The sequence below is a fragment of the Sus scrofa genome, chromosome 5 (assembly GCF_054392235.1).
Source record: "Sus scrofa isolate SSC_HxYL_T2T_F1_AM1 chromosome 5, Sscrofa_HxYL_maternal_Yorkshire_Landrace_v2.0, whole genome shotgun sequence".
Classification (NCBI taxonomy): domain Eukaryota; kingdom Metazoa; phylum Chordata; class Mammalia; order Artiodactyla; family Suidae; genus Sus; species Sus scrofa.
The window spans coordinates 15,525,501-15,541,405 of NC_139387.1; the positions used below are offsets into that span (position 1 = coordinate 15,525,501).

General features: G+C 40.1%; 2 protein-coding genes across 8 annotated transcripts in view; one reads left to right on the forward strand and one right to left on the reverse strand.

Annotated features, from left to right (window-relative positions):
- The window catches only part of LOC102157854 (uncharacterized), a 94,693-nt gene that overhangs the window by 64,465 nt on the left and 14,323 nt on the right, over nucleotides 1-15,905 (forward strand). The gene's annotated exons all lie outside the window — the stretch shown is intronic.
- The window catches only part of RIC8B (RIC8 guanine nucleotide exchange factor B), a 111,311-nt gene continuing 103,263 nt past the window's right edge, over nucleotides 7,858-15,905 (reverse strand). For 5 of the 7 annotated variants that reach the window (XR_001303487.3, XR_001303486.3, XM_084955489.1 and 2 more), the window contains one exon: nucleotides 7,858-11,342. Coding sequence is in view for 3 of the 7 variants with exons in the window: in XM_001926280.8 (XP_001926315.4) it covers nucleotides 11,231-11,342 (112 nt within the window). In the remaining 4 variants the exon portion in view is untranslated. The remainder of the gene's footprint in view (nucleotides 11,343-15,905) is intronic. The other 2 variants (XR_014803101.1, XR_014803104.1) reach the window with 2 other exon arrangements.

A 15,905-nucleotide genomic window follows, 5' to 3' on the forward strand; every position in this document is an offset into this window, starting at 1 on the left:
CGTTGTAACTTCTTTTTTACTCCTAATTTTATTGACTTGGGTCCTCTCTCTTTTTTTCTTGATAAGTCTGGCTAAGTGTTTGTCAATTTTGTTGATCTTTTCAGAGAACCAGCTTTTTGTTTCATTGATCTTTTCTATGGTTTCCTTCATTTCTGTATTATTGATTTCTGCTCTGATCTTTATGATTTCTTTCCTCCTACTAACTTTAGGTCTTGTCTGTTCTTCTCTCTCTAGCTACTTTAGATGTAAAGTTAGGTTGTTTATTTGATCTTTTTCTTGTTTCCTGAGGTAGGCTTATATTGCTATAAACTTTACTCATACAGCTGCTTTTGCTGCATCCCATTCATTTTGGAGTGTTGCATCTTTTTTGTCATTTGCTTCAAGGTATTTTTGCATTTCCTCTATGATTTCTTCAATGATCCATTGGTTGTTTAGTAGCACGTTGTTTAGTCTCCATGTGTTTGTGCTTTTTGTATTTTTTTTCTGGTTGTTGATTTCCAGTTGTATAGCATTGTGGTCAGAAAAGATGCTTGATATGATTTCAATTTTCTTAAAGTTACCTTGGCCTGATCTGTGGCCCAGAATGTGATCAATCCTAGAGAATGTTCCTTGTGCACTTGAGAAGAATGTGTATTCTGCTGGTTTTGGATGGAATGTCCTATAAATACCTCTTAAGTCCACCTGGTCTAATGCTTCATTCAGGGCCTGTGTTTCCTTACGATTTTCTGTCTCGATGATCTGTCCATTGCTATAAGCGGGGTGTTAAAGTCCCTCACTCTTATTGTGTTATTGTCAATTTATTCTTTTAAGGTTTTAGCAGTTGCCTTATATATCGAGGTGATTCCTGTTTTGGGTGCATATGTATTTGTGCAATTGTTATATCTTCTTCTTGGATTTATCCTTTGATCATTATGTAATGTCCTTATTTGTCTTTTATAGTATTCTTTATTTTAATGTCTATTTTTGTCTGATACGTGTATTGCTATTCCAGATTTCTTTTGATTCCTATTTGCATGAAATATTTACTTCCATCCTCTCACTTTCAATTCACATGTGTCCCTAGAAGTGAAGTGGGTCTCTTGAAGACAGCAAATATATGGGTCTTGTTTTTGTATCCATTCAACCAGTCTGTGTCTTTTGGTTGGGGCTTTTAGTTGATTTACATTTAAAGCAATTATTGATATATATGTTCTTATTGCCATTTTATTAACTGTTTTGGATTTGTTTTTGTTACTTTTTTTCCCCCCTTCTCTCTTGATCTCTCCTCTTGTGGTTTGATGACTATCTTTAGTGTTGTATTTGAGTTGATTTTTCTTATTTGTTTGTGTATCAATTGTAGATTTTTGGTTTGTAGTTACCCTGAAGTTTTCATATAGGAGTCTATGTACATACGAGATTGTTTTAAGTTGTTGGTCTCTTAATTGCAAGTGCATCTCCAGTATCCTGCATTTGTACCCTCCTCTTCTCACAATTTCTGATTTTGGTAGCATATTTGTGTGTGGATGATTTCCTACCTTTATTGTATATATGCCTTTACTGGTGAGCCTTGTCACATGGTAATTTTGTTTCTAGTTGTGGCCTTTTCTTTTTTGCCTAGAGAAGTTCCTTTAGTATTTGTTGTAAAGCTGGTTTAGTGTTGTGGAATTCTCTTAGCTTTTGCTTATCTGTAAAGCTTTTGATTTCTCCTTTGAATCTGAATGAAAGCCTTGTTGAGTAAAGTAATCTTGGTTGGAGGTTTTTTTCCTTTCTTCCCTTTAAGTATATCATGCCACTCCCTTCTGGCCTGCAGAGTTTCTGCTGAAAAATCTGCTGATAACCTTATCAGGGTTCCCTTGTATGTTATGTGTTTCTTTTCCCTAGCTGCTTTCAATATTTTCTCTTTGTCTTTAACTTTGGTCAGTTTGATTAATATGTGTCTTGGGGTGTTCTTCCTTGGGTTTATTTTATATGGTACTTGTGCTTCCTGGATTTAAGTGAGTGGTTCCTTTCCCATGTTAGGGAAGTTTTCGGCTATTATCTCTTCAAATATTTTTTCTGTCCCTCTCTCTCTCTCTTCTCCTTTTGGCACCCCTATAATATGGATGTTGGTGTGTTTAACATTGTCCCAGAGTTATCTTAGACTGTCTTCATTTCTTTTCTATCTTTTTTCTCTTTTCTGTTCCGCATCAGTGATATCCATTAGTCTATCTTCCACCTCGCTTATTCGTTCTTCTGCCTCCTGTATTCTGCTGTTGGTTGCATCTAATGAATTTTTTTATTTCAGTTGTTGTATTTTTGCATCTCTGCTTGCTTAAGTTTTAAATCTTGTATTTCTTTGCTCAGTGTTTCCTGTAAATTATCCATCTTTGCCTCCAGTTTATTTCCAATGTCTTGCATCATCTTTACCATTATCAGTCTAAAGTCTTTTTCCTGGAGGCTGATGATCTCCAGATCACTTACCCGTTTTTCTGGGTTTTTTTCTTTCTCCCATATCTGAGTTATAGTTCTGTCTTTTAATTTTTATAGGTTTTTTGTGTGGTCACCTTTTTGCAGACAATAGAGTTGTAGCCTCTCTTACTTCTGATGTTTGCCCCCTTGTGGCTGAAGTTGGCATGGGGCCTTGCTGTAGGCTTCCTGATGGGAGGGACTGGTGCCTGCCCATTGATAGGCAGGGCTGATTGATATCCTTTTGATGGGTGGGGCTTTGTCACTGGGTGAGATTGGGGGTGGCTGTGTGCCTCCGGGCTCTTTAGGCAGCCTGTTTACTGATGGATGGGGCTGTGGTCCTACCTGGATTATTGTTTGGCCTCAGGTTTCTGGATGATTTCCTTTTATTTTGTTTCTTTTTCTTTTTTGTTTTTGTGAATATATTATTTTTTTATTTGTGGTTGCTGTATTTTTCCAGTTTGTTAACCTCTTCTTATGTCTGCTTGCTTTAGACTGATAGTCATATAGGCTCAAAAGCATTCTTAAAAAAAGAGTCTAGATTTTCTTACTTCCCAACACTTTATGATTTTGATGTCCTTTTTTACATCTTCACATTTATCTTTTTTGCTGTTCCTTGTGTTTATCACCACTTTCACAGAGTTTTAATCTGTGTACTGGCTTCTTTCAGTGATTATTTTCCAATTGTGATTTCCTCCATCCTATATCTTCTTACTTCTCTCCTAGTTAAAGGAGACCTTTCAATATTTCTTTTTAGTATAATTATATTCTTTCAGTTTTGTTTGTCTGAGAAGTTCTTTATCTATCCTATTTTAAATGATAATCTTGATGGGTAGAATATTCTAGGTTGCAAATCTTTCCCTTTTAGAACTTTGAGTATATCTTGTCACTCTCTTCAGACCTGTAGCATTTCTGTAGAGAAATTAGGCAATAGACTTACGAGTGTTCGCTTATAATTAACTCTTCATTTTTCTCTTGCTGTCTTTAGAATCATTTCATTAACTTTAACTTTTGCCATTTTGTATTATAATGTGTCTTGGTGTAGGTCTCTTTAGGTTCAACTTGTTTGGGGCTCTCTTTGCTTCCTGTATCTGGGTATCTTTTTCCTTTTTCAGCTTTAGAAAGTTTTTAGCCATAATATCTTCAAATAGATTTTTAATTCCCTTTTCTTTTTCTTCTCCTTTTGGAATCCCTATCATGTATAGATTGACCTGCTTTATATTATCCCATAGATCTCTTATATTTCTTTCTTTTTTAAAAAATTTGGTTTTCTATCTGTCGTTCTGATTTTGTGATTTTGGTTATTCAGTCTTCCAAGTCATTTACTGATTACTCTGCATTGTTCATTCTTCTGTTCAATGCCTTCAACTCAGCTTTTGTCTCCACAAATGCATTTTCTAATTTTTCTTGGCTCCTCCTTACAGTTTCTAGTTCCTTTTAAAATTAATCTGCATAACTGTTGCTATCTTTTCTTAATTTCTTCAGTATTTTCATTGCCTCCTTTTTATAAATTAGATTATAGTTGATTTACTGTGTTGTGTCAATTTCTGCTGAATAGCATAGTGACCCAGCAGTGACTACACACACACACACACACACATTTATATATACATTCCTTTTCTCATACCATCTTCCATCATGCTCTACCCCAAGAGACTGGACTTGGTTTCTTGTGCTGTACAGTGGGACCCCATTGCTTATTCATTCCAAATGTAATAGTTTGCATCCACCAATCCCAGCCTTCTCATCCATTCTATTTCCTCCCTCTTCCCCCTCAGCAACCACAAGTCTGCTCTCCCTGTCCATGCTCTGTCCATGTTTATAAATAACATCTCTTTTGATGTTACCTCCTCTTTGAATGTGTGTCTGTTATTCTGCATTGGTTTGTTTCATTGTTTGCCTGTTCTTTTAACTAGGAGTGGTTCTTGTGCTTCTTCATTTTGTATTTTTATTACTCTGTGAGTTTAAGGAAAATAATCATCTACTATAGTCTTGGTGGGTTATTTATATGCAGGAGCATTCCTGTGAGGTAGGTCATGAGTGCTTACTATTTTTTTGGCCTGAGGGATGCTTTTGTTTGGATGCTTGCTGTCTCTTTCTTCATTGTATGCAGGCTGTTATCCCCTTGATAGGGGGTGTGAAGATGAATGACCTGCCTGTGTTTCCAGAGAGGTGTAGGCAATGGGCTGTGCTTGAAGGCAGCACCTGCTCAACAAGCCCTTGACAGTGGTGGAGATCCACAGGGAGGATTTGTGATTTTGGTTATTCAGTCTTCCAAGTCATTTACTGATTACTCTGCATTGTTCATGCAGAGTAATCAGTAAATGATTACTGATTACTCTGCATCAGTAGAGTAGGAGGCAGGAGGCAGGCTGCTCCTGGTTGCAGGGCCCTTTGTGGTGGCATTGACCCTTAGGGAGGTGGGGGTGGTGCCCAGAGCTCTTGAAGTTGCAATGGCAGGGTGTGTATGTTCCCAGATAGTTGGGAGCAATGGGCATTGCTCAGCTCCAGGGTCCTCTGTTGGAACCCTTAGTGACAGTGGGCTGCATCAACTGCTGGAGTCTGAGATGGCTGTGGCAGTTTGCATCTGCTGCCTTAGCACATGCAAGAGGCGCCCTGCCTCCTGAGAGCTTGTGTGTACCCAGAGAAAGAAGTTCTTATGGCTACCCCCTCACCTCCTCTCACCCTTCCACCTTCTTCTCACCTTATCCACCCTTCCTCTTTCCCTTCCCAACAATGGTGCCTTGCTTTTCTTATGGGCCCAGACCTCTGCCTGGCCCTTCCTAGCCCATGGCACACTGCTCCCTAGCTTCCTCAGGCTTTTTCCACACAGCCAACCCTAGTCTTCTCTGAACTGACCTCAGTAGCCTGAGTCTCAATGCTCAGCCCTTGCCTGAGTAACTCAGGCTGTGGTGTGCAGGGTGGTGGCACCCATGGTCTCTGTGGCTTTCTCTACGCTTTGCCCTCCTCAGACCAGCCACTGTACTTTTCACTGAGGCTTTGAGGCTCCCCCTCCATCCTGGGTGATCTCCCCATTAGTTAGGGGGCCTCCCAGGATGAGTTCCTTTCCTCTTTCACAGCTCCCTCTCTGAAGTGTTGGTTCCATCCTGGTTCCTGTTTTTCTCTTCCCTCTCTCTCCTTTACCCTTTTGCTCTACCTAGTTATGTGAAGGGTTTCTTACCATTTTTGGAAGTCTGAGGTCTTCTCCCAGCATTCAGTAGCTGTTATGTGTGAATTGTTCTACATGTATATGTATATTTTTTGATGTGTTTGTGGGAGGTGGGTGCCAGGTCCTTCTTCTCTGCCATCTTGATCCTGCTCACCCTGAGTTTAAATGAGCTCTTTCTTGCCTTTTTATAACACCAAATTGTGTTTCTTCCAGTTCTAAGTATTTCTTGACTCTGTTGCCTCTTTTTGAAATGCCCTGCCACTGCTCCTCTCCTAGCCCTGCTTATCTGTTACATGTACTCATGTAGCATCTATCTGGTCTCTTTTCTTACTGTCTGTCCCTTCTCTACTCCATTCTCCATACCATAACCAGAGTGATTTTTCTGGCTCTGTCCTTTCCTTGTATGAAATACTGCTACTATTGTGTCCCATCATGAGAAAAGGGAGGCCTGTTTCAGTCATTCTCAACACCTCAAGCCCATGAGCTTTTGTTGGAGCCAGTTCTTTTGGTGGGAATAGTCTATCTCCTGTACACGACATGCTCATGCTCAGTTCAAATGTCATTTATGAAACTGTTAGTCAACCGCCACAACCTTCCTGGCATCCTGTAGCACTTTGTACGGGCTTTGGTTATGGACTTCTCACACTGTAGGCACTTTGGGGACTGGGCTTTTAGTCGTGTTTGTAACCCCAAGCACCTTGAATAGTGCCTGGTACATAGTAAATGCTCAGTGTTGACTAAACACACTGATATGGATTGGTGTGCTTAGGAATATGGGCCTGTTTGAGACTAGCAGCAGTATGGGATTCTACGTAGTGTGGAGATATGGAGATGGAGTGAGGAAAAATATATGTTAAAATTATTTCCCAATTGTTTTTCCCATTTTGATCTCTTCTGAAATGTTTCCTCCCAAATAAATGAGACTTTATTGCATTTTTCTCTGATTGCAAAAGTAGCACATAGTATTCACTTGGACATCAGACAGGCCAGAGTTCAGATTTTGCTACTTATTAGTTGTGTGTCTTGAGCATAGCACCTAACATCTTTATGCCTTAGTTTTCTCATCTGCAAAGTGAGAGTTATTCTAATAGTATTTAACTTGTAAGTCTGTCATGAAGATCAAACTAGAAAGTCTATGTAAAGTGCTTAGCAGTGTCTGGCACAGTAACTGCTCAGGAAGCATACACAGCTGAAATTGTTATGATCAATGCAGAAAAGGTATAGGTCTGTGAGATCTGGATACCGCTGGAGCCTAGGGCCAGGATCTTCCCCATGTTACATTAAAAGAAAACACAAATCAGACTTCAGAAGGCTTGGAGAATTACTTTTCTTTAGGACAGCCTTTCTCAGTCAGGGTTCACCAAACTACAGAGCTCGGGAAATGACTGGCATGACTCTTTTTTCTCTACACCAAGGATGCTATGTAACTAGCGCTATTCTAGATGCACAGGAAAGTTGATTCACTGTATACAATGCATGGTTTAGGAATTGGGGCTTAATCTTGCCGCTGCCCCCGCCCCCCCTCCTCTTAAGGAAAGGCTGCTCTGTTACTTCTTGAAGACTTGGTGCAGGGACTCAGCAAAGTGCATCAGAGTCACACCCTTCTAAGTCCTCTCCTTTTCCTTGAATCTTCTACTTATGGCAGCTGTTAAAAATCTCTCCCTCACCCATATGATTTATTCCCATATGAGAATTCTATTTGTTCCATCTCCATACTGTACTTGCCACACACTTAATAGTTTTGACAGGTGTCACCTTACTTTTCTTGAAAGAGTAACATGCCTCACCCTATCCCTGTGTGTACCCTTTCACCTCTGGCACTGCAGTGAAGAATATACCCATGAAAATTAATGCCAGAACTGGACTACACAGATGTAAACATGACTGATAGCTTGTCTTTTTTTTTTTTTCATGTGCAGACTTTTTAAAGTCATCTAGATCTCATGCTATTTTCAAATGCCTCTCCCTAACAAAAATTACAGAATTATCTAGGCACTTAATCTAGCTGTGTCACGATTGGTGCTGCCAAGGCTTTGGCAGGACCCACGCTCTATGGCAGAGCAAGTCTGCTGTTTGTGATGCCATTCTTATTTGCTGTTCCTCTTCAGTGCTGACAAGGCTCATGATACCTCCCAGAAAGGCAGTGGGCATCTTTTGGGGGGAGAGGAGGGGTAGGGCATGATGTCTTCTTGGTTAGTAAGGAATAGTATTGGGTAAGCAATTACCAGTGTTTACAATTCATATAATGGAATATCATATAGCCATTAACTTTTGAAGAATATTTATTGACATGGGAAAATGCTTACAATATGTTAAAGAAGCAGGATACAAATCTGTAAATACAGCATGATCCCAATCTTGTAGTAAAATAAATTATATATGCATAGAAAAAATACAAGATGGAAATACACCAAAACATAGATTATCTTAGGTGGTAGGTTTTGGGGTGAATTATTAACTTTATTATTTTCTGTATATTCCAAACTTTCCACAATGAACATATATTACTTTTATAATCGTGGGGGAGGAAGTCAATATAAGTGATACCTAGGTCCTGGGAGGTGGCAGTACTGATGGTAGTAAGAAGGTGTTGAGTACTTGTACTGCCTCTGCGTCTGTCCTCATTTCTTAATCTCCCAGGACCACTGGGTGTGTGAAAGGGCCTCAAGTGTTTGTTGACCATTCCTCTAAACCAGCAGCTCAAGTGCCTTATTTTAGGACCCATTCCTCCGTACCATTTTGAAGGTTGGGAGAGATGTGAACACGGGGCCTACGGGCGTGGCTGGCCACTGCATTCTCAGCATCCTCACTGCAGGCCACTGAGCCAAGCAGATGTTGGGGGCTGGGTGGGCAGAAGCCTGCCGCCCTAATCTTTGACCTAAAGGATTCCAAGTCCCTATTTGAAATTCAGTATTAACTGAGCAAGTTTCCTAGTCACACTTCAATTTCAGGTCACCTCCCTGCTTAATAACTTCTTTAAACCAGTTTTGCTGAAATAGTTATTGCTTAAAATGGCCCGAGAACCTCCACTCTCCCAGCATTCCAGAGTCATAAGGAGGCACAACATGGACCCACTGTGGCGAAGGGGAAGGAGAGGTGCTGGGGGGTCAGGCCGGCCAGAATTAGGCTCTTAGGTGCTGTGTGACGTTGGGTAACCTACTTTGCTTTTCAGAGATGATCTCTAACATGGGATGTGATGGGGTTACATGAGATAAGATACATAAAAAGCCCAGCACAGAGCAGGCCCTCAACAAATGTTGAGTCTCTTTCCATGTGCCAATTCTCTCTTCAAAACAAAGCTTAGTGTCCAGCATGGGGCAGCTCAAAACTTTAACAGAACTCACTGAAAGCAGAAGAACACAGCTACTTAAACAGGACTATTCAAACACTAACTCTGCATAAAGCTGGCAAGGTGGTATTTCATTAAACATGTCTTCATTTAGGTAAGCCAATGCTCATGCCAAAGCTATTTGATTGCAGAAATTATAAAAATACTTTAAAAATGCATTTGTAGAATAAAATAACAAAAATACTTAAATTCTTTTTCTAAACTTTTTTTCACTCAATTTAAAATTATGAATTGCCAACTTTCATTTTACTATTAAAACCTGGGTCACCCATAACTTCTACTCTGTTTTGGATGAAAATCCTAAAATGTATTATTTTTTTCCTAGCCTTTTATAGACTATTCTGGATTTAACTTATTTTAAAAAAAGAAACACAGGTCATTAGTATGATAATTAGTTTATGGGCCATATTGTTGTACATACACTTCCTGGGTCAACTAGAATGTCCTTTGGGAAATGGCCCCAGACTTAATGATGCTTTGAGCAGTTTTCATTCTCCCCACCTTCCTATGTGGTTTTCAGTTGGCTTTTTGTTGCTTTCAATAGGTCCACTTTCCATCTAGCAGCCTCCTCCTCTGCCATTTTTTTTTGTGGGCTTGAAAGTCAGATAACTGAACATGTTAGAAATATATGCAAATTTTAGTAAAGAGGCAAAAAGTGAGATTCTTGAGGGTCTGTCCTATAAGTAAACCGTAAGAAACTCCAACATCTTTTTTGGCAGCTCAAAGGCCTTTTAAAACTTAATTCCTGATTTGTTCTTTTGCCAGAGCTGTGACTTCTGGATAAATAACATTTTCCATGTACTTTATCCTTAGAAAAGCTATTTATTGTAAGTGAGATAATAGATGTAAAAGCACTTTAAAAAAAGCACTTTAAAAAAGCATGAACTGTGAAATAGTATTTTTTTACCCCATGTATCTTTAAAGAAACACACACAGATGGCTAAATTGAATCAACCCCAATGTTTTATTTAATTTAAAGTTTTAAAAGGCAGTGGTTAAGCACATTGTGTGTGTCTGTGTACATATATATGTGTATATATATATATATATATATATATACACACACATATACATATATATGTATATACATACATACATATATATATATATATATATATATATAAAAGGAAACCAACCCCTTTTCAACTTTAGCCATTGATTAACTAGGCCCACAGTCTATTGCATGATTTGTTTTCTACTTCTTCACATGACCAATTCTAAAAGTAAAAATAAACAGCTTTAGTCAGTTTAACAGTAACTATTTGTGTTTCTTTTTTAAATAAATAAAGTTGCCATTAAACTGATCACATATGGTAGAAAGGTAGAACACACACACAAGCACACACAGTCCCCAATTTAAAACATGTGACATAAGAATGACCTATATGTACAAACGGGTGCTACTGACTCCCCTGCCCCCAGCAGAGGCTACAAAAGAACTCCTGGTACCCAAGGGTCCCCATTCCCTCTACAGGGTTGGGGAGTATGTTTCCCCGGCACCCCTACGTTAGACCTCAGAATGCATGCTCCCCATGCAGTGATACAGATGGGGGCTCAGTTCTATGGTACTAGTGTTCAGGTACATTAGGGAATAAATAGGCATCTGTAGCTGCCTCAGAACTAAACCATCATTTATAACTTGACAGGGAGAAATGTATTCTGAAGTTCTAGACAGCAGACATACAGACTTTTTGAGTGTAATCAGTTTGCAGGTCTGGGGCTGTGTGTGTGTGCGTGTGTGCACATTTCTACAGATTTATACAAAATTGAAATGAAGTAAAGAGTGGGGCTAGGTTTATGGAGCAGCTGCTTGGCTTCCATTCACTCGGTCCTGATTTAACAAGTCACTTGCCTCAGCCCCTTTTTAGCAGCTCTTTCCGCTTCTCACATGCCTCCATCTCTGGAGAGATTCAGAATGGGCAGCTCACACAAGTGAGAAGAAGGACACAGCTAAATCTTCTGTTAAGAATCTTGGCAAACAGAACTGCCAGATTCAACCAGGGCTGCTTTATAGAGTGAAGTCCTTCAGTTTCATCTTGATGGAATGGAATTTTTTTTTCCCATTTCTAGCCCCTGCAACTCCATCTAACTGCAGCTCTGTATGAATGCCTCAATATCGCAAAAACACAGGATCACCTCTTAAATATGCTGGATTCTCAATGAGTAAACCAGTTAATGTGTTTCTAGCCAAAGCAAGGGCATAAATGTTTTAGAGAAAAGATTCCCCTGGAGCTACAGAGAAAAGATGCTGATAAAAGCAATATTGAGAGTTGAGCACGTGATGCTTTTTAGTCTGTGTCAGAGCTGGTCTCCTCGATGACAGAGTACTGGTTGAGTGCTTCCTCCAAAGGCGTTATTGTCCCATCGGGTTTTAGTCCCATTGGTTTAAGCAACTCCTCTCTGGAAAAAGAGATAAAAGATAGAAAAAAAAGTATTCACCAGCATCACACACACACACACCGTCCCCCCACCCAAATCCATATCCTTTAAAAAAAGAAAAGTCTTTAAAAACCAAAGTATTTTTCCTCAAGCTCTCTCTGTGTGTTTGTAACAGGAAAGATGAAAGGGGCATGGAAAGAAAAAGAGGGAGATAAAAGACTTCATTCACACAGGCCAAACCTACTAAGCCAATTAAAAGTATGAAAAGTCAAAGTCTAAATGGGCTCAGGACAAGGAGCAGGTCTCTTCTATTTTTAATAATGAACTTTTTTCCTTTTGTGGATTTGTTTTAGTGAAGTTGAAGCTGCCATAATTTCACCTGGCCCAGTGGGCCAGGCATACAATTGAATGGCTGATTTGATATGTATGAATTTCATTTAATGGACTAAATCTCATCATTTGATTTTTGCCTCTCCAATCTCTAGTGATACATAAGTACTTGTTGATTCATTTCAAATCAGTTGGCCTTCCCCAGCTTTCTCCCTCCCTTTTCTTTCCTTCTCTCTCTCCTTTTTTTTTTTTTTTTTTTTAAACACCATTGCTTTTGTTTGTGGCAGTTTAATTATGGGATCACAGCCATTTTAATCTCTTCAAAGCTCCCCAACTGCCTCTTTTCAGCTAATCCAATTATATCTACTCCACAAGTTACAGCCTTATCTAAAGATGATTAATTATTGATTAAGCCAATCACAAAGCATTAAGAAAGATTTAATCTTTTCATAGGCTCTTATTTATTACATGGAGATTATGGTGAAAGTACCTGTTGAGTTGCTAACCCTAGTCCTCCCACCTCAAAAAGCAATGTACCCTTGAAAGAGGCATATGAGTTGCTTAAAACTTATTTCTCACAGAAATAGGCATCACCCCCTGAAAACATGTCAATAAAAAGAACCCACACGGCAGCAGTTGTAATGTTGGTGGGAGTTAAAGGGAAGAAAAATGACAAAACCTCCTCTCCCTCTGCTTCCTTGCTGTTGTCCCTTAGGCCAACACAAAGAAGGGCTCCCTCCTGGGACGGAGGCCATGGAGCAGTATGATGGTGTAATAGGCACAGAAAAACTTCTGAGGAAGTGTTGCAACAGCTCAGTGGTCACTGGATAAGCCAACAGGAGCCTAATCGGGCAGCTTTGGCTAGATCCAGAAAACTGTTTCTAAGAGTCTGAAAACTATTTGAGGAATATGGATGGTTGACTGGTTAAGTTGAGGCTGCTGAACATTACAGAGTAGGAAATGTATTTCTTGATCCAAGAAATGGGGTCGGAATCATGAAAGTTGAAGGGGTCTTAGAGATCATTTAGTCCAACCCCCTTGTTTAATAAAGGAGACTGAGTGACTTACCCAAGGTCACATATCTAGTGGCACACTTGGACCTGAGACATAGGTCTCTGAATCCCAGTCCAGTGCACTGTGCGGCACATACATCTGGATTAACTACTTTAACTGCACTGAAGAAGCACACGCTGAGATCAGCTGTTCAACAACTATGTGCCAGGAACTATGTCATAGACTAGGGAGAAAAGACCAGGCACAGCTGCTGCCCTTGAGGAGTGAGCAAAACATATACATGAAAAATAACTTAAGGAATCATGAACAAAAGGAATCCCAGCTCCTGAGATGAAGCATGGACTATAATGCCAGAGGAAGGTGGGAGCAGCATCTCCAATGAGGTGTCCTATGCCAGGCAAGACGGCACAGAATTTTTAAGGCAAAGGAGACTGTGTGAAGGTCTCTGTGTAAACTCACTGACTTGTGACTTTTTTTGGGGGGGGAGATCTTTATATTATGTCACTTGCCGTCTCTCCTCTCATGAAGCTGGGAAAGGGTCCATCCAGTATCTGGGGAGTGGTGAGGTTCAATAAAGAGCAGCAGGAGGTAAGGCTGCAAGGGTAGTTTGGGGTCGAATAGTCAAGTGTCTTGAACGTCAAAGTAAGGAGCTTGGGTCTTCATCTGTAAGGAATGCCTGATCAGGTCTGTTTTATAGGGAAGTTATCTCTGGCACCAGTGCAGGAGACACACTGGAATAGGGGGAAGCTGTAGCAGAAAGACCCAAGGACATCATTGTAACCTTGCCTGTGAGAGAAGACAGAAAGCTGGGGTATGGGTGTGGTTGTGGGAAGAAAAGGCATCACTTCCAAGGGAGATCTATGACCCCACTGGAAGGGCAGGGGCTTGGTAAAGGAGAGTGAGGAGGAGAGTGCCGCTGTGCTCCCAGCTCAGATGAGCACATGGATGGTGATCCATTCACTGGAGCAAGAGCACAGCAGATGGAGCATATGCTGACATCTTTCAGGACAATGAAAAGCTCTGCATGACAACCAGGTTGAAATGTTTAATGGAACTAGAAACTACTTCCACTGAAACTTCTCTCTAGCACTGATATACACTACATATCTCTATTTTAGTAGCACGTTCCTGTTCCAATTGTGCTGAAGGGCTCTGTGATACTGGACACTGATACAGTTTACTAATAACTGATACGAAAGGAGAAGGGGACCACTTTTGGAGATGAAACATTAAGGGATTAGAAAGTTCAAAGGTCTGAAGGAGGTGGTGGGCAGGGGTAGGTTGAAGTAGGATCAGCAGATGGGACTGTAGCAGTTCTACCAAGAGAGTGATGAATCGCTTGGAGGATATGCCAACCAACACTACTAACACTGCTGCATTTCTCTGGTAACAGGATGATACCAGGGCTTGCTACCAGCTTATACAAAGTAGCTAGTAGTTTGGCATCCAAACCCAGGAGGAGTATTTTCAAATCAAGTCCATTGGTTTTACCCCTATTCCCTAATCCATTTTTATAATGCAAATAATTAGGAATATTAGAAAAGTTTTGTGGCCAAAGTATGGAAACTCATCTATGGAATAAAGGGGCCCATATTTTAATCCTCACTTGTGAACTATTCTCAAACCTTTATTTTTTGGATCTTTTGTGTCACCCCTTTACTAACATAGAAGCTCCTCTGAGAATATGAATTATTTTCTTTTCCACATGGCTCCATGCGATGCTTGGTCTTACTGACATTTCTGTAGCAGAGATGTCAGTGATAGCTGGCCACTTAAAATGCATTTGTGCAAATAAATTAAGGCAGCAATTTGATATAGTGGAAAGAAAATGATCTGGAGTCAGGAAGTCTGTTTGAAATCCTGGCTCTTCCACTTACCAGTTGTGTGATCTTGGGCAAGTCTCTAAGTCTCAGAATCCCCATCTGTGAAATGGGGATAATGGTAATCGTAGCTCCACCTACTTCCCAGTGATAACTTAAGGAGTAATAGTACTAGTAGTGGTAGTAGTAATAGTAAAAATAATAATAATAGTGAAGATGAAAAAGTTCTATGAACTGTAAAGGAGTCCTAAACATTAGTTATTACTATTGTGGCATAGTGAAAGGCACATACAGATTTTGGAATCAGACCTAGGTTCTAATCCTGGATCTATCATTCTCTAGCAGAAAGACCTTGAACTCTCTGAACTTCAAATTCCTTGTCTGTAGAATTGGTAGAGGAATACCCACTTCACTGAGTTGTCATGAGGGTGAAAGTTCATTACACATATAAAGTGCATAGTGCAATGGCTGGAATGCAGTTGGAACCCAAAAGCTGCACTTCCTGTCCTTTCTATGCTTATAGAAGGAAGGTTTCCCCAAGATTGTTAGGGCACCCTTTGGGAATAAGTGGAAGAATGTGCAGAAGCAAATAAAAGACATGGTCCTGTCCTCAAGAAGCTTTAGTCAGTTCAGAAGGTCAAACACACACACATTAAACAATATTAAAAGAATTACAGAACAGCAGATCAACAAGCTTGAGATGATTAACAGGCAGAGCCCTACTTTCCCTAGCTTGACAGTTCATCAATACACCCTTATTGTATTTGATATTTATTTAAAGGAGATTTCTCATCCTATTTGGGAGTGGAAGGAGCAAGGACCACTTATAGATATGTGACTGCTTTTTCTTAGGGACCCCACACTTACTTTTCAAACCCCCAACTTAACAATTCTGATCATCTTCCTCTCTATCATATGACAGCCCACAAATAAAATGAAGTCTTTGATATAGAGACTCACTTCTAATGGGTCTGGTAAATGACCTGGTTATACTAGACTGTTTCATTTAATAAGATCTGTTGTATCTAGATCAGCAAGATGTGGACAGAGAATGGAAAGCACTAATGAATACCACAGAACTGTTATTCCACCAGTCATATGGGCCATGTACATGTGGGAGGGATACAGAGGAGATGGGGCTGCTGATCACAAGCTCCTGGCAACAGATGGACTCAGAGCCAGACTGTAATGGCAGTGATGGACATGGATTCATGGGGAGAAAGGCATCCCAAAAGCAGAAGATTAGTCAAGCAAAGGCACAGAAGCGAGAGTTAGTTGTGTGCAGGGATTGGCAAGCAGGCTGGCTTGGCTGAAGTAAAGGAAAAAGAAAGCTCAAAATAGGGGATACAAAAGAGGATTTGGATGGAGACTTTGAAATCCTGGGCTGACAAGTTGATTATAGTACAGAGGTATTTTTGTC